This window comes from Pelophylax lessonae (genome assembly GCF_965119305.1).
Source record: "Pelophylax lessonae genome assembly, chromosome: 8".
Lineage (NCBI taxonomy): Eukaryota > Metazoa > Chordata > Amphibia > Anura > Ranidae > Pelophylax > Pelophylax lessonae.
The window spans coordinates 209,680,489-209,699,257 of record NC_138775.1 but is presented as its reverse complement, the minus strand read 5'-3'; the positions used below and the strand labels follow the sequence as shown (position 1 = coordinate 209,699,257).

At 43.7% G+C, this 18,769-nt stretch overlaps 1 protein-coding gene across 1 annotated transcript in view; it reads left to right on the top strand.

Annotated features, from left to right (window-relative positions):
- Positions 1-18,769, top strand: part of DNM3 (dynamin 3) — a 483,071-nt gene that overhangs the window by 9,692 nt on the left and 454,610 nt on the right. Inside the window, exons 2-4 of the mRNA XM_082266577.1 lie at positions 1,272-1,345; positions 9,215-9,364; positions 13,771-13,974. Coding sequence (XP_082122703.1) covers positions 1,272-1,345; positions 9,215-9,364; positions 13,771-13,974 — 428 coding nt within the window. The remainder of the gene's footprint in view (positions 1-1,271; positions 1,346-9,214; positions 9,365-13,770; positions 13,975-18,769) is intronic.

Sequence of the window (18,769 nt, the reverse complement as noted above, 5' to 3'; positions counted from 1 at the left end):
TTATCCTAATGCATAGAATGCATTAAAGGAGAAGTACAGCCAAAGCAGTTCATTCTGCACTCCTTGCACTCCTGAGACCCGTTTTCAGCTGACATCACAGAGCAGGTCAAGGCTCAGGCAACATCCTGACAATGAAGATGGGATCCACCTACATGCCTGGACCAGCACCCAGTTCAGCCTATCAGCAATCCCCATCCACAGCCCAGCACTCCAGTGAGGGGGGGGGGGGGGGGTGGCGACGAGTCAGAGCAGAGAACTGCTGACTGACATGTCCCCAGCTCTCTGCTCGGGAGCTGTTTGAACCGTGCGATCGGCGGTGTTAGACCGATCGGTTGTCAGTGTTAGAGCTGGCAGGGGACAGATGCAGCATCGGACCAATGCTGCATCAAGCTAGGTAAGTATGAATCTGTACAAAAAGAAAGACCATACTTCTCTTTTAAGATAAAAAAACCTTTAGAACCATTTTAAGCAGTTGGACTTTTAACCAGAATGATGCTTATGGTAAGTTAGCAGAAAGGTACTTTCTAGTTATTTAATAGGCCACACGCTGCTTGAGCTAAAAAAAATTGCTTGTTACTTTTTGTGAAAAAGACAAGAGCATTTAAAGAAAGATTGTGTCTTTTTTGTTTGAGCCCTGGTTCACACTGATGTGATTCTGATATGGTTCAGATGCGTTCTAGAACTGAAATAACATTGTTTTTATAAAGGCTGGTTACATCTATGTGGTGTGATTCTGATGCGGTTCCAAAATTTGGTCCTGTGCGTGTTTAGTGTGTGGTATGATTTTAAGCTCCATGAGACTACAGTATTATTATCGCATTACAATCATAGTTGTTAAGCACAAATTGCACCGCAAATTCACACTCCAAACCGCATGAAAATCGCACTGCATCACACTTAGACAGATTTTTCTGAGCATAGTTTGTAATTGTATGTGTACATGGGGGCAGCCATATTTTGGAAAAAAACACTCACAGATCCCCTGGTAGTCAGAGACCATATAAGCTGCTCTCAGGAGCAGCAAGAATTAGGACAAAGATTTCTATGTCTCTGTTATAAACTTTGAAGATGAACGTTTTCACAATGACTATGACTACAGAGGTAAATGACGGCCTGATTTAATATGGTTTTAGTGATTGTTTGGAATAAGCAAATACTTTAGTGTGCATAGGTTGGGCACAGGTTCATGTTAAGTGTCAGCTTTTTAAATTATTTTACTACTTACTACCTCATCTAACCTGTTAATAAGTTCATATTATGTTGTTATCTAGGGATTTCCTCCCACGCGGCTCCGGTATTGTGACAAGACGTCCGTTGGTCCTCCAGCTCATCACTTCAAAACTAGGTAGGACATTTTGGGAATAGGAATTTAAAAAATAAACATTTAAAACCTATACATACATCAAAATTCTGGTAAACAGGGCTGGATTAAGGCTTTAAAGCAATATTAAAGCTTAATTTTGTTTTTTTAATTATTATTATTATAATAAGAAAGTAGTTATACTTACCTGTTTGTGCAATGGTTTTGCACAGGGCAGGCTTGATCCTCTTCTTCTGGGTTCCCCCGCCGGCGCTCCAGGCTCCTTCCTTTCGGTAAGTGCCCCCATGGAAAGCCACTTTCCATGGGGGCACCCATGCATGCCTGCTTCTGAGCCGCCCTGTCTGCGTATATTAACACAGAGCTGGCAGCTAGGCCCCGCTGCCTGCTCGCTTGGCACAGCATCAGATTGACAGCAGCAGGAGCCAATGGCTCCTGCTGCTATCAATCTGCCCAGGGAGGAGGGAGAAAGCTGCTCTTGTGCACATCACTACATCGGATCAGGCTCAGGTAAGTATAAAAGAGGAGGGGGGCTGGGGGAGTTTTTTTTTGCAGCACAGAAATGTTTTCACCCTAATGCATAGAGTATATTAAGGTGAAAAATCTTAAGGTTTTAGAACCACTTTAAGCACAACCCAATAATGGTGTCCTTTAGCTCTTCCATTGAACTGAAAAGACATTAAGAAAGGAATGTCACCTGGCAAGGCAAAAATTAAAAGTCAGCAGTTACAAGTACTATAGCTGCTGATTTTGGGAAACACATACTTACCAGCCCATGAAGTTCAACGCTGTCTTCCATGCAGCTGATTGCTCTCAGGGCCTCTGATCTGCTCACGTTCACATTTGTATGATCCAGACTTTGGGAAGACTGGTACTGTAGCCTCCTGGGATGTTTGGCTTCTAACCCTGGAGGCTTTGCTCAGGGTTGGGTGGGGGGCTGAGGAGACATTATCCTCACCTTGGTGAGAAATAAAGAAATGCGAGTAAATTCCACCAAACAAAAGGAGACGCTTCTTCATCCCCAAGTGCGACTGTTTTAGTGCCAGCCTGGGTGAAGGAAGAGGATGATTGTGAATGCAACATTGGGGTGAAGGTCCACTTTGCAATTCATTAAAGAGGATCTTCAGTTCCCTCCCCACAATAAAAATATATAAGTTAGCAGCTAAAAATACTGTAGCTGCTGACTTTCAGTATAAGGTTACTTACCTGTCCAGGGATTCAGGACTTTAATCACCAGGCTGGTTTCTTCACCGGTCTTCGGGTCCCTGACGGCAGCATCTTTAATGTGGGAAGTAGCTGTGAGCCCTAGCGGCCTTACAGCCGCCTTCCTACTGCATCTGTGCAAGCCGGGTTGCGCTTTGTGAATGGTCCCGCAGCTTTCTGATAGTGGTGCACCGAAATTTCGGCAACCAATATTTTTAGCCGAAAATGGGCCTATCCCATTTCAGCCAAAAACGGGTTAAAGATGCCGAAAATGAATGGCCTCTAATAGCTGTAAGAAGTGAGCCCTTCACTTCCCTGTCAGGTGGGTATCTCCGCTGACAGCTCCACTCTGTTTCTCCGCCGACACCGGGCGCTTTATTGTGAGCTACACTGGTTGCTAGGTAAAAATATAGTGGGCCTTGGCTGCCTTACAGCAGGGCCATGATTTCAGCTGGCTGTCATGTCTCCCAGGTGTGTTTGCTGAGAGGGGAGTCTCCCCACTGGCTCCATGAGAGGGTTCTCATTGGGCAGTGGAGGAAACCCAATAAGAGACACACTCAGGCCTGTATCTACCCCAGAAGGCAGGATTTTGGGAGTGGGTATAAGTTCTGAAGGAATGCATGACGCAGCGTCTTTGGCGGGAAGCAGAGTCCCAGGAGGGAGTGTATGGCTGTCTCTCCCCCTGTCAGAGGAAGCGGGTGTCTCGGGTGGTGGCCTAGGAATCCAAGGAGTGCTGAGCTGAGCTGCAGAGGGGATCCGGTGTGCCGAGAACCAGTGGGGAGAGAGAGTAGTCAGTTCCAGGAAAGCCTACAAGGATCGTGAGTACTGTGGACTGCCCCTGGGGGTTTGCCTAGTGTCAGAGGGGACCACTCCGGAGAAGGTTTTAGGGATCCAGGAGTCAGCTAGTGTAAAGGGAGTGCCTAGTCAGAGGACCCTGAAGTGTAAAGGGGGTACCTGTGGTTGGGCCCTAAAGAGTCAGTGTACAGTGTGTAGTGTACAGAGTTAAGAGTTGCAGCAGCAACTCTTAACTCTGAGGTAGCTCCATGTCAACTGCTTAACACAAGCAGTGACATGGAGCTACCTCAGCCAGTGAAGGTTTAGAGGGAGCTGTTCAGTGACTTTTGAGCTAAATCGAGTGTCAGGAGTCAAGAGTTCTACAGTCCTGGATTTTCTGAGTTAACAAACAAGTTAAGGTCGAGGTTCCAGCACGAATTCAGCCAAGCAGTATTTGCAAGCGTCAGGAAGCGCTGGTCGGCATTCAGCTGGGGCCAAGACAGCGCTAGTGAGCATTTTTTGTACAAAGTCCCAGTTAAGCCTAGAAGAGCCAGAGGAGTATCCCACTCATTCCCTTCTCTCATCCCCAATATACAATAAACAAAACAACCAAAGATGCCAGAATGGTCATTGTCTCAATTCTCACACCTGGGTTCACAGCTTAAATGTGTTGGAAGTGTTACCGGTACAGATGGCAAACCCACCTCAGGCCCAAGGCCTAGGATGGCCAGCCGACTGGCATCTAGCAACCAGAGATGTCCTAGGAGAGGACCCAGCATGCACAACGGAGGAGGATCCTCCTCGTCCTCCTCCGCGCCTATTGTAGAATGGCTCCACCCACCTCCTCCCTTCATGTGCTCTGGTGCTGCCGCTGCGGAGGAAGGTAATCTGGCTGTCTGCTGTGTTCTCTCTCTCTCGTTTGTATACAGAGTTTGGGCCAGGTTTACTTTAAACCACAAGTAATAATTCTATAAACGACAGGAGTTGTTGTGGAAGAAAATAACCCCATTAAGTAAAGAGGAATATAAATAAAGGTGAACCTATGCGCTACCAAAAATAGAGAAGGAGACGGATAAACAAGAGGTGATGATATTAGGAGAATGGAGCACCAGAGACCTACAGCCAATTATGCAGTGTCACCACATACAACAGATGCAAGAGTAAAAAGGTAAAAATCAGCGCAGGCACTCTATACTTGGTGAACCATAAATATCTAAAAATACGTTAATCACTAAATTATGTTTAAAAACATCAATATTCAATATCCATAAAGTGCTTAAAGTGCCACAGTGAAAGTGAATAAATATATGAAAATAGAGGTAAAGAACAACGTAAAATGATCTAAAATATGTAAACCCAAAATCATGGGTAAGAAGAGGTTGAAAAATACAATGATATATTTAAAGATGCTGGATGATAAGGATAATAAAATTCTCAAATAATGATGAATAATATGTGGAAAATGTAGGTATCCCAAAAAAAGTGCTCAGGTGGTCTAGAAAGTGATCAACAAATAGCTGAATAATCACGGAGAATGTCTTATGTAGACGTGAAAGATAAAGAAATTAGTGTTGTGAAAAAATAGCTCAAAAAGATTAAATCAAAGAAATATTTTGACAATGTGCCCTATGAAGAGCTATGAGCTAATGTCGCTCTTCGTGATAAAGTAAAATAACTCACTAGAAAGTGACACAGGTGATAGTCATAACACTAAGTTCTTTATCTTTCACGTCTACATAAGACATTCTCCGTGATTATTCAGCTATTTGTTGATGACTTTCTAGACCACCTGAGCACTTTTTTGGGATACCTACATTTTCCACATATTATTCATCATTTTTTGAGAATTTTATTATCCTTATCATCCAGCATCTTTAAATATATCATTGTATTTTTCAACCTCTTCTTACCCATGATTTTGTGTTTACATATTTTAGATCATTTTACGTTGTTCTTTACCTCTATTTTCATATATTTATTCACTTTCACTGTGGCACTTTAAGCACTTTATGGATATCGAATATTGATGTTTTTAAACATAATTGAGTGATTATCGTATTTTTAGATATTTATGGTTCACCAAGTATAGAGTGCCTGCGCTGATTTTTACCTTTTTACTCTTTTTTAACCCCATTAAGTGTCACTATAAAGAATTATTAAAAGAAACCTCTGATTATAGCCCCGTACACACATACCGATTGTCGGCTGTAAATATTCGGCCGACGACCGATCGGCCGATTGTAGGCTTGTTAGTATGATGCTTCCGACAGCCGACAGCGCACTTTCGGCCGAAAAGAATCTGTCATGTAGGCATTAAAATTTTTGTTGGCCAACACCAGAACGGCCGATTGTTCGCCAGTCAGTACAGAATTCGGCCGACAATCAGCAGATTTGCAAGACTGGGCATGCTCAGAAAAGAAAAAACACATGGAAAGTTAACCATCACATGACATCACTTCTGCAGTCGGCTGTTGTTGGCCGACAAAATTCGTGTGCAGTCTTTTGCAGTTTTCAACAGACACGACAGCCCTGGACAAAAGACGGCCGATCGTTCGGCCGACGATCGGTACGTGTGTACGAGGCATATGTCTACTGAATGTCATTGTCTGTGATAAAATAACTTTATGGCTTTATCACTTGTTTATGGGAATGTTTGTTTATATGGTGATTGCACAAGTGTAATCTGTATTGCTTTGTCTGACATTGATATTTGTACAGACAGTCTCTGTAGAGACACTCACAATTATATACTTGATTTTACAAAACATATAAACAAATTCAACTTAAGAACAAACCTACAGTCCCCATCTTGTTTGTAACCCGGGGACCACCTGTAGTCAAAATACTAGTTGCCTAGCTGGGTCACAGAACAGGAACAGGCATGCTTTAAATTAGAACTGAAACAAAAACCTTTTTTTTCATTTTGGATAGAGTAAGGAATGGCTATTATAACCATCATGTAAGCCCCTATGACAAGTAGATTTTGAAAATTTTGGGTTGTTAGGAAAACAAGGATTGGTGATAAAACTTTAGTGGAGACACCTTTTTCCCATGAGAACTCTTCCAGGAGTGAATTTCCCTTCCTAGGGGGAGATTTGTCCTCACTTCCTGTTGTCTCTCTCCATTTGTAAGTAGGAGTCATTTATAAATCGGATGTTTGTAACCCGGGGACTGCTTGTATACAGTTATCATGAAAGTCACTTTACCAAGCAGTCCATAAGCTTTAAAACAACCTTCACTGACCTCTGCAGCTGCAGGTACTGTGGACTAAGGCCCATTCATTCTTGCGAATGAGGACATTAGCAGTTAGATACAGGAGACCAGGGGGGGGGGGGTTTCAGTGATTAGCTGCGGCAGAAGACACATTGAAAGCATTAGAAGGCTGACAGCTCCTGCAGCTAATCATAGCAGCTTGCTGAATGTCTGCGTTCAGGGCCAGTCATTCACACAGGTAATCACTTCATGAGATCTGCTGGGTCTCCCGCATCTAATGGCCCCATTTGCAAAAGTGGCCTAATTCAATCTCACTTTCATTTTAACCGTTCAGCTCACCCCTCCCAGCAGTGATTTAGCAGCCTACCTGCCACAGTAATGGAGGAGAACAGAGCAGTTGGCTTGAGCTTGCTGACTTTAGTGTTTGTGAACTTTGATGAATTGCTGTGTCTGTAGCTACAGAGGTCAGTGAGGGTTTGTGTAAAGCTTATTTACTGCTTATTTGAAATATAGAAATATTTGAATATCCATAGTCTGGCAACAATCATATTTCAACACCTTTACCAAGTTATTTGTGTTTGTTAACAACATCTGAAGCTAAGGGCCCGTTTACACTATAATGCAGTGCTGGAGAGACGCATTCCCGTGTGGCTTCCCAAACAGCATTCCGATCACAACGCCCTTGTGATCTGCTGCGGGTCAGTTCAAGTTAACGACACCCCAAACGCACAAAAAGTACCACGCTATGCGCATTCTTAAAATTAGTGCAGCACGTGCGGTGCGGTACGATTTCAGCCCTTTCAAAATGAATGGGGCTGAAATCGCACAGAACTGCATGTGAAGCGAATGTGGAACGTTCCTGTGCGATTCACATGCAGTGCCTAGTGTGAATGGGCCCTAAAATAGCTGTATTATATTTTCATTTAATTTTTTCTGCATGCAGAAGTATAATTTTCAGTTACAGTGCCTTGCGAAAGTATTCGGCCCCCTTGAACTTTTCGACCTATTGCCACATGTCAGGCTTCAAACATAAAGATTTAAAACTGTAATTTTTTGTGAAGAATCAACAACAAGTGGGACACAATCATGAAGTGGAATGAAATTTATTGGATATTTCAAACTTTGTTAACAAATAAAAAACTAAAAAATTGGGCGTGCAAAATTAATCAGCCCCTTTACTTTCAGTGCAGCAAACTCTCTCCAGAATTTCAGTGAGGATCTCTGAATGATCCAATGTTGACCTAAATGACTAATGATGATAAATAGAATCCACCTGGGTGTAATCAAGTCTCTGTATAAATGCACCTGCACTGTGATAGTCTCAGAGGTCCGTTTAAAGCGCAGAGAGCATCATGAAGAACAGGGAACACACCAGGCAGGTCCGAGATACTGTTGTGGAGAAGTTTAAAGCCAGATTTGGATACAAAAAGATTTCCCAAGCTTTAAACATCCCAAGGAGCACTGTGCAAGCGATAATATTGAAATGGAAGGAGTATCAGACCACTGCAAATCTACGAAGACCTGGCCGTCCCTCTAAACTTTCAGCTCATAAAGGAGAAGACTGATCAGAGATGCAGCCAAGAGGCCCATGATCACTCTGGATGAACTGCAGAGATCTACAGCTGAGGTGGGAGACTCTGTCCATAGGACAACAATCAGTCGTATACTGCACAAATCTGGCCTTTATGGAAGAGTGGCAAGAAGAAAGCCATTTCTTAAAGATATCCATAAAAAGTGTTGTTTAAGGTTTGCCACAAGCCACCTGGGAGACACACCAAACATGTGGAAGAAGGTGCTCTGGTCAGATGAAACCAAAATCAAACTTTTTGGCAACAATGTAAAACGTTATGTTTGGCGTAAAAGCAACACAGCTCATCACCCTGAACACACCATCCCCACTGTCAAACATGGTGGTGGCAGCATCATGGTTTGGGCCTACTTTTCTTCAGCAGGGACAGGGAAGATGGTTAAAATTGATGGGAAGATGGATGGAGCCAAATATAGGACCATTCTGGAAGAAAACCTGATGGAGTCTGCAAAAGACCTGAGACTGGGACGGAGATTTGTCTTCCAACAAGACAATGATCCAAAACATAAAGCAAAATCTACAATGGAATGGTTCACAAAAATAAACATATCCAGGTGTTAGAATGGCCAAGTCAAAGTCCAGACCTGAATCCAATCGAGAATCTGTGGAAAGAACTGAAAACTGCTGTTCACAAACGCTCTCCATCCAACCTCACTGAGCTCGAGCTGTTTTGCAAGGAGGAATGGGCAAAAATTTCAGTCTCTCGATGTGCAAAACTGATAGAGACATACCCCAAGCGACGTACAGCTGTAATCGCAGCAAAAGGTGGCGCTACAAAGTATTAACTTAAGGGGGCTGAATAATTTTGCACGTCCAGTTTTTCAGTTTTTTATTTGTTAAAAAAGTTTGAAATATCCAATAAATTTCGTTCCACTGCATGATTGTGTCCCACTTGTTGATTCTTCACAAAAAATTACAGTTTTATATCTTTATGTTAAAAGTTCAAGGGGGCCGAATACTTTCGCAAGGCACTGTATTACATTTTGGACATGGGGACTTCCACAATTAGCTGCAGCCAATAAAGGCTCTATGCAGATTAGAATTTATTTGCTGTAATTCATGATGTGTGAGATAAGATAAAATCTTACCAATAACTCATTTAATTGTTCTTCTTGTAGAATATGCCGAGTTCCTACACTGTAAAGGTAAAAGGTTTTCAGATTTTGATGAGGTTCGTGAAGAAATTGAAGCAGAAACAGATCGAACAACTGGTACAAATAAAGGAATTTCATCCATTCCTATAAGTCTGAGGATATATTCACCAAATGGTATGTGTGTTTACTATGCGTATTTTAGTTGGAGTATTCTAATAAAACATTAGCTAACAAATTTTTGTATTCTACATGCAACATTGCTGTTAATGTTTCTGTAGTGTAAGTATTATGCCTTTTAACCACTTCTGGACCAGAAGGTTTTACCCCCTTAATGACCAGTGCAAAAAATGTAGTATATTGCAGATTACCAATCCTTAGATGTGTGGCTGCATTCATTTTCTGTTTTTAGTTTTTTTCCCCCTTTTTTTTTACCTGGTGATCTGGCCAGTAACACACAATTTAAGGGTGGCTTCTCTATCTATGGAGGAGCAACGGATTCCCCCTTGGGCAACAACATTGTCTGGAGGGGGTAGTGTTAGATGGACTAGTAGATTTAGATGGACTTTATTTAAGTGCAAATGAACAAATTCAAAGCTTAACTCCAGCTAACACTTTATACAGTTACTGAAACAGTTTTTTTTCCTTTTTTTCCAGTTTCAGTGAATAAAAGCTGACCATTGTAAGCACCCCTTTCAATGTTAAATTGTTTGTCTCAATCCTTTAACTGCCATTTTTACTGCACAGCTTGGTCTGTTAAAGGAAATTCATAAATAACAGCAGGATCATCAGGTAAAAAAAAATCTTACAAAAGTTACAGGGGGAACAAAAACTGGTTTGTTAAAGTAGAACTAAACACATCAATACTTACTCCAACACCAGTATCTTCTTCTGGGTACTGTTCTTCCACCATCTTCTTTGTGGGATGACAATACTGCACGGGAGTCATTTATCCCAGCTCACTGGCACGTTGCACGTCTCTTCTGCAATAAAGAGCCTTCCTGTTGAAAAAAATTACAAAACTGCATTTAGTTCAGCCTTAATGTTAGTAACAGACTGTATCTTATAAATTATTTTTGATTTTCCCTTTACTACATTAAGAACAATCTCATCAAAAACGCAACACCTGCTTTAGGGATGTCTGCATTTGGAATTTTATCCTTGTGCAGACTTCTGGGAAAAGCAATGGGAGAACCAATCACGCTAGCGGAAAATACATTTCTAGGACAGTTCTCTACAAGAAAAGTATGCAATACGTCTGTAACGGAATCGCAACCCACACTGTACTTGTGGACTTCTGTCAGTATACGGCTTCCTACAGTCTTGAACATATATACCAGATTTTCCCAGCCGCCCCAATACAAAGCTAGCTGACAACTAAGCTTGTACTGGAATCTCTCTTTATTGAACAGTCACACAGAATTTATACAATTCTAATCTTTTTGGCTCTATACACCACCACAATGGATTTGAAATGAAACAAACAAGATGTGCTTTAACTGCAGACTTTCAGCTTTAATATGAGGGTATTTACATCCAAATCAGGTGAAAGGTGTAGGAATTACAACAGTTTTTATATGTGCCTCCCACTTTTTAAGGGACCAAAAGTAATGGGACAATTGGCTGCTCAGCTGTTCCATGGCCAGGTGTGTGTTATCCCCTCATTATCCCATTTACAAGGAGCAGATATAAGGTCCAGAGTTCATTTCAAGTGTGCTATTTGCATTTGGAATCTGTTGCTGTCAAATCTCAATATGAGATCCAAAGAGCTGTCACTATCAGTGAAGCAAGTCATCATTAGGCCGAAAAAACAAAACAAACCCATCAGAGGGATAGCAAAAACTTTAGGTGTGGCCAAATCAACTGCTTGGAACATCCTTAAAAAGAAAGAACGCACCGGTGATCTCAGCAACACCAAAAGACCCGGAAGACCACGGAAAACAAATGTGGTGGATGACCGAAAAATTCTTTCCCTGGTGAAGAAAACACCCTTCACAACAGTTGGCCAGATCAAGAACACTCTCCAATAGGTAGGTGTATGTGTGTCAAAGTCAACAATCAAGAGAAGACTTCACCAGAGTGAATACAGAGGGTTCACCACAAGATTTATTGGTGAGCATCAAAAACAGGAAAGTCAGATTAGAGTTTGCCAAACAACATCTAAAAAAGCCTTCACAGTTCTGGAACAACATCCTATGGACAGATGAGACCAAGATCAACTTGTACCAGAGTGATGGGAAGAGAAGAGTATGGAGAAGGAAAGGAACTGCTCATGATCCAAAGCATACCACCTCATCAGTGAAGCATGGTGGTGGTAGTGCCATGGCGTGGGCATGTATGGCTGCCAATGGAACTGGTTCTCTTGCATTTATTGATGAATTGACGATGTGACTGCTGACAAAAGCAGCAGACAAATTCTGAATATTATCTGCTCATATACAGCCAAATGCTTCAGAACTCATTGGACGGCGCTTCACAGTGCAGATGGACAATGACCCGAAGCATTCTGAGAAAGCAACCAAAGAGTTTTTTAAGGGAAAGAAGTGGAATGTTATGCAATGGCCAAGTCAATCACCCGACCTGAATCCGATTGAGCATGCATTTCATTTGCTGAAGACAAAACTGAAGGGAAAATGCCCCAAGAACAAGCAGGAACTGAAGACAATTGCAGTAGAGGCCTGCCAGAACATCACCAGGGATGAAACCCAGCATCTGGTGATGTCTATGCGTTCCAGACTTAAGGCTGTAATTGACTGCAAAGGATTTGCAACCAAGTATTAAAAAGTTAAAGTTTGATTTATGATTGTTAATCTGTCCCATTACTTTTGGTCCCTTAAAAAGCGGGAGGCACATATACAAACTGTTGTAATTTCTACACCGTTTACCTGATTTGGATGTAAATACCCTCAAATTAAAGCTAATATTCTGCAGTTAAAGCACATCTTGTTTGTTTCATTTCAAATCCATTGTGGTGGTGTATAGAGCCAAAAAGATTAGAATTGTGTCGAAGTCCCAATATTTATGGACCTGACCGTATACAGCATGGACCTCCCCCTCCTGATCAGATTACCACACACAGGTCAGGAGTTGCCTGATTACATTATCATATGCAGATGAAATTGTATACAGAAATAGAATTAACATATCTAAAGAATAACCAACACAAACAGTATACTATTTCCACTCAGCAACTAACAGATGACAGTGATTCAATCAACCTGAGCCAATTAACTAGCAGACTTTCCGTCCTCGAGCTCTTGAAATACAATACACATTATCTTAATACACAAACAATAGAGAAAGACTGCCTCTGACATTGAAGGACATGGAACAGAAGCCAATGTGATTAGCTCTTTCAATGAACATGTTCAGAATCAAACAGGAATAGTCCTCACATATTTCTTGAGAGATATTGTTGATAAATATTGCTCTCCCTTTTGAAGTTATCCCAACCATAAAGTATCTGTCTTTCACTACCAGTGTACCGTCACAACGTCCTAAATTGTCATATTGGCAGAAAGTAACATTCAAATTATTTGTCACTTCTAGAATTTCACAGCATATGTAAGTGGAAATGTAGATATCCATTTTAATAATATAAATTACAAAATAATTCCCGTAGCAAAGTTTTCCTTCAAAGGGTAACTCCACTTCTTCGAAACATTTTCCTCTGGGTGATCTATGTACATTGGATATAAAAAGTCTACACACCCCTGTTAAAAATTTCAGGTTTCTGTTATGTAAAAAAATTTGACAAGTAAAAATTATTTCAGAACTTTTTCCACCTATAAACTGTACAATTCAGTTGAACAACAAAATAAATTTTTTTAGGTGACGGGAAGTAAAAATAAAAAATTAAAATAATATAGTTTTATAAGTGTGCACACCCTTAAACTAATACTTTGTTGAAGCACCTTTTGATTTTATTACAGCACTGTGTGCAGCAGCGCACTATGCACACCACAGGTCACCATCTCCTCATGATGCTGTTAAGGTGGCACTTCCCGTAAGAGGCTCCTGGTCCCTTTATTGGGTCGCCAGCTTTAGGTCTCCTGCCACTCTGTATGTCACGGAGCTTGGTGCCCCTCCACCCGTCCCTGCCACATTAATAATGCGTAATTAAGATGGCTGCCGAATGGTGGCCATCTTTAAACCTGGGGGGCCCCATGATCTCCTATTTCCCGGGGGCCCCATGAGTTGTTAGTCCGCCCCTGGGTGTACATTCTGTGTACAGAACATCTCCAGGTAGCCATATTGCATTGCATTTTACAGAAAATACAGTGCTGCAGATTGAAAAGGAAAGGTCATTTTTAATACCATGCAATTACAATATGACTCGTGTTGCAAATGTATACGCTATATTATTTTTTATTAGCTATTTCCCACGAAAGTGGGGTTACCCTTTAAGTAAGAAATCAAATGTTTATAATGAGTTAAAGACATTCTGTCTTGATACACAAGATTTTGCCACTTTTTATATGTTTTTCTGTCATTTTTCTTGATAGATCTTTCGGTTTTTTTGGGATATAAAGAAAAGCATATTATCATATTAATGTTTTATAGCTTCATGAATTATTTTGCAGTGTTGAACCTGACCCTTGTTGATTTACCTGGCATTACAAAAGTACCTGTTGGTGACCAGCCTGCAGACATTGAATCTCAGATTCGAGAAATGATTATGCAGTTTATCTCTAGTGACAATTGTCTTATACTCGCTGTGACCCCTGCAAACACAGACCTTGCCAATTCAGATGCCTTAAAGCTTTCTAAAGAAGTCGACCCTCAAGGTATGAATTATTATTTTCTTCTTCATCGTTTATTTTTATTTTATTTTGTATTTTTTTTGTAATAGTATTTCCCTGGCGTTCACACATCTCCAATATCCAGAGGGGTAGAGAACAGACCAACATGATGTCTTTTTTGCTTTTCATGACAGACTCCATGGCAGCACACATATGGGTTAACCCCAGCTCCTCTCCACTCCTATAGGACCCCACTCTCAGAGCTAGAGGCCACGTTCCTTTTTTGTCCTCCTCCTAAGGACCAGAATGGTTAAAGTCCTACCTTGGATAAAGTCTCCACAATTGAGGCCTGGTTGTTTGGCAAGGTGCCCTTGAAGATGCAATGAGTCTCCAGCAGTCCCCAGCTATTAGCGGGGTGGAGAAGGGCGATGGATTCAGTGCCATGTGGAGTCTCCAGCAGTCCCCAGCTATTAGTGGGGTGGAGGGTGATGGATTCAGTGCCATGTGGAGTCCCCAGCAGTCCCCAGCTATTAGCAGGGTGGAAAAAGGCAATGGATGCGGTGCCATAAAGAGCTTAAGTTTGCCATTGGCAGGCAAAGCCGCAGTACTGCCTAAGAGCCTAGCTATAAGCAGGTGGCCATAAATGCCCTGGGCCCGTGCAGCAACATCTTCTGAGTCCAGGCATGGTCGTGGGGGATGCCGTGTGGGGTGATGTATACTTTTATTTTGCATATTCTATGGCAGCAGTTGTGTGTGTTTGTCTGTTTTTCTTCCTTGGCTCTTTCAGCCTATGGTGGCTGGAGTGCATTTGCATTCCAAGCCGCCGCTCTCTTTTTCGACCTGGCATCCCTGGCTTACTCCTGCCCAGTGACTCAGCGCATGCGCGCTGTGGCTGGCGGTGGCGTATTACAGTGGAGAAATTCAATCAGCGGTCAGTACTATTGATATTGGGTTTTCTCTGTGGACAGCTTGCAGCAGTTACCCCTAAATTCTGTGTGCAATCATCACAAGTATATCCTCTGCATTAACACTCTTGTGCTGCCTGTGGGTGTGAGATCCTGATGGTTCTATCACCTGTGCAAGTTGGTTGTCTGTGCAGTTCCACACTATGGATGTACCACTGCCCCCCCTTGTGGCCAGCCCTTGTGTAGCAGGTTGAAAGGGTGTGTTTAATACTTTCCTTTCCTTGCTTGCCTGGGCACTTTTTTGAGTTTTTAACCCTTTCCTTTTTACCCTATTTTGTTTTTTTTGTGGGTTCCTTCTAGGTCAGATTGACAATACATGACACGAGATGATAAAAACCTTATTAGGTCACAACATCAACATTCTTCTTCAAGATTTAGTCGTCATAGGTCACTGTCAAGGTCCTGCCTTCATAGAAGAAGCTTTGAATCCTCCTCTAGGCACCGCAACCACCGCCATGTCAGCTGCCCTAAGGAGGGAGCCTGGGGATGGGGTCCTCAGAGGGCAAGTCTCTGTGTGAGCTATGCCATGCCCAGGCGGTTGGGAAAGGGGGTAGGGATTTCCAGCAAATGGAATCTCTGGCATGGTGCAAGAATCCCTTAAAGAGTGGGGTACAAACCACATGCAAAGTCCAACAGCCATTACGGCGTGTTCTCCCATTAGGTTGGCCAGGAAGAACTGGAACCGTCCCAACCAAGCCATCCATCTATGAAGACCTCTGACAGTGAGGCAGAGGGAGATGAGAGTCACTTTGCACTTGTGACGCCTCTGGTCAAGGCAATAAGGGGGCATTTACATGGATAGAACCTATAGAGTCTCCTGCAAAGAAAGAGGATGATCCTTTAGCACCTCTAGAGAGAGCGTTCTAGTTTACCATCCCTAAGGGAACTATGGGATATCATTTTGGACAGTTGGAGCAAGGTCACGAGATATGTTTATTCTTTTTTCTGGAAAGAACAAGGGGAAACATGCCTCATCTAGGACAATTGTGGCATGGGTTGTCCAGGCCTTCCGACAGGCTCACAGAGCTGAGGGCTTGGCTCTTTTGGAGGTAGTGACCACTCACTCGACCAGGAGTGTGTCTACATTTTGGGCAGCTTCGCAGCATGTGGTTCCCAATGTAATCTGTAGGGCAGCCTTGTGGTCCTCAATCAATACATTTATGGTTCATTATTGTGTAGAGCCTGCTTCTTTATCCTCTGTTTATTTTGGCTTAAATGTCCTGTCTGTTGACGGTACAAATTAAAGCCTTTGGTTCATCACTCGCCCGTAGGGTGTATGGCTAGTTAGTTCCCATACGTATGCAGCCATGGAGTCTGTCAGGAAAACTGAAAATTTCCTATCAAATACTTACCGTAATTTTCCTTTCCTGGTGGACTCCTTGGCAGCAGGAGTTCCCTCCCAGTGTCATGAGTAGGCTAGTTACGGAACGTGGCCTCTGGCTCTGAGCAAATATTTATGGGAGTGGGGTCCTATAGGAGTGGAGAGGAGGCGGGGTTAATCCATACGTATGCTGCCATGGAGTCCATCAGGAAAGGAAAATTACAGAAAGTATTTGATAGGATAGATTGATAGGATTGATTCCTTTAGTTTATGGAGCATGTGCAGCTTGTTCTACCATTTTGCATGTCACTGCTTTCAAGTCTGAGTCTTAAAAAATGGAATCTTGCATCCTTCATTCTTTTACTGAGAACAGGCTGAGCTTCTCCCCTTTAGCCACTAGATGGTGCATGATACTGTATGATCAACACTAATAGGTGTTGCCCTTTTACTAGATACTATGGATGGTGAAGTTTATATTACTACGAGTCAAACACTGAAAACTAAGGCCCCATGCACACGGGGCGTTTTTAACCTCGCTGTAAGTAGCGTCAGGCATTTTCTTTTTGCAGCCTAAAAACGCCCCTCCATGTTATTCTATGGCCTCATGCACACACAGACGTTTTTGAGCTGTAAGTGGCCTAGGCGTTTTTAAGCTGCAATAAGAACCCACGACCTGCGCGTTCTGAGGACCAGCGTTAGAGCGTTAAATACGCCTGATGCTGCTAAAGGCTGAATAACGTTGCTATAACGTTGCTTAACGTGCGTTAAGCCACGTTATACGTTTTTTTTTCTTCCATTCAAAATCAATGGTTCCCTATGGGAGACTATTGATTTGAATGGAAGTCGCACCGCAAGTCGGATCCGACTTGCGGGACGACTTGCGCTGTGAGAATCTCAAGGGGGAACTCCACGCCAAAATGGGAAAAAAACGGCGTGGGGGTCCCCCCCCAGGTTCCAAACCAAGCCCTTCGGGTCTGGTATGGAATTTGAGGGTAGCCCCACGCCGAAAAAACGGCGTGGGGTCCCCCCAAAAACCTTACCAGACCCTTATCCGAGCATGCAGCCCGGCAGGCGAGGAAAGGGGAGGGGATGAGCGAGCGGCCCCACCCCCCCTGGACCACACCAGGCCACATGCCCTCAACATGGGGGGTGTTGGTGCTTTGGGGCAGGGGGGGCTCTGCACCCCCCACCTCAAAGCACCTTGCCCCCATGTTGATGAGGGCCTCATCCCCACAACCCTGGCCGGTGGTTGTGGGGGTCTGCGGGCAGGGGGCTCATCGGAATCCGGAAGCCCCCTTTAACAAGGTGACCCCCCAGATCCTGGACCCCCTCCCTATGTGAATGGGTATGGGGTACACTGTACCCCTACCCATTCACCCCATAAAAGGCAGTGTATGTAAATAACAACAGGAGACATTTTGGAAAGTTTATTAAAAATCTTCATCTGTTCTTCTCTGGTCTTCTCCCTCTCCTGGTCTTCTCCCTCTCCTGGTCTTCTCCCTCTCCTGATCTTCTGGTCTTCTGCTCTTTTGCTGTCCGCTCTTCTGCTCTTTTGCCCTCGGCTCTTCTCTTCTCTTCTTCTTCTTCCTCCGCTCCTCCTCCGACTATGTCTCCGATGATTATGCCGGTCTCCGGTCTCTGCAGCTTGTTATATAACGATTATGGGCGTGGCCGCTCGGTGACGTCATCGGGAGACCCCGCCCCCTTATGTCACAGATGACGTCATCTGTGACATAAGGGGGCGGGGTCTCCCAATGACGCCATCGGGGCCACGCCCACAATGGCTATATAACAAGCTGCAGAGACCGGAGACCGGCATAATCATCTGAGACATCGTCGGAGGAGGACCGGAGGAAGAAGAAGAGAAGAGAAGAGCCGAGGGCAAAAGAGCAGAAGAGCGGACAGCAAAAGAGCAGAAGACCAGAAGACCAGGAGAGGGAGAAGACCAGGAGAGGGAGAAGACCAGAGAAGAACAGATGAAGATTTTTAATAAACTTTCCAAAACGTCTCCTGTCGTTATTTACATACACTGCCTTTTATGGGGTGAATGGGTAGGGGTACAGTGTACCCCATACCCTTTCACATAGGGAGGGGGTCCAGGATCTGGGGGGCCCCCTTGTTAAAGGGGGCTTCCGGATTCCAATGAACCCCCTGCCCACAGACCCCCACAACCACCGGCCAGGGTTGTGGGGATGAGGCCCTTGGGGGCAAGGTGCTTTGAGGTGGGGGGTGCAGAGTCCCCCCTGCCCCAAAGCACCAACACCCCCCATGTTGAGGGCATGTGGCCTGGTGTGGTCCAGGGGGGGTGGGGCCGCTCATTAGTCCCCTCCCCTTTCCTGGCCTGCCGGGCTGCATGCTCGGATAAGGGTCTGGTATGGATTTTGGGGGGGACCCCACGCCGTTTTTTCTGCCTGGGGCTACCCTCAAATTCCATACCAGACCCGAAGGGCCTGGTTTGGAACCTGGGGGGGGACCCCACGCCGTTTTTTTCCCATTTTGGCGTGGAGTTCCCCCTTAAGATTCTCACAGCGCAAGTCGTCCCGCAAGTCGGATC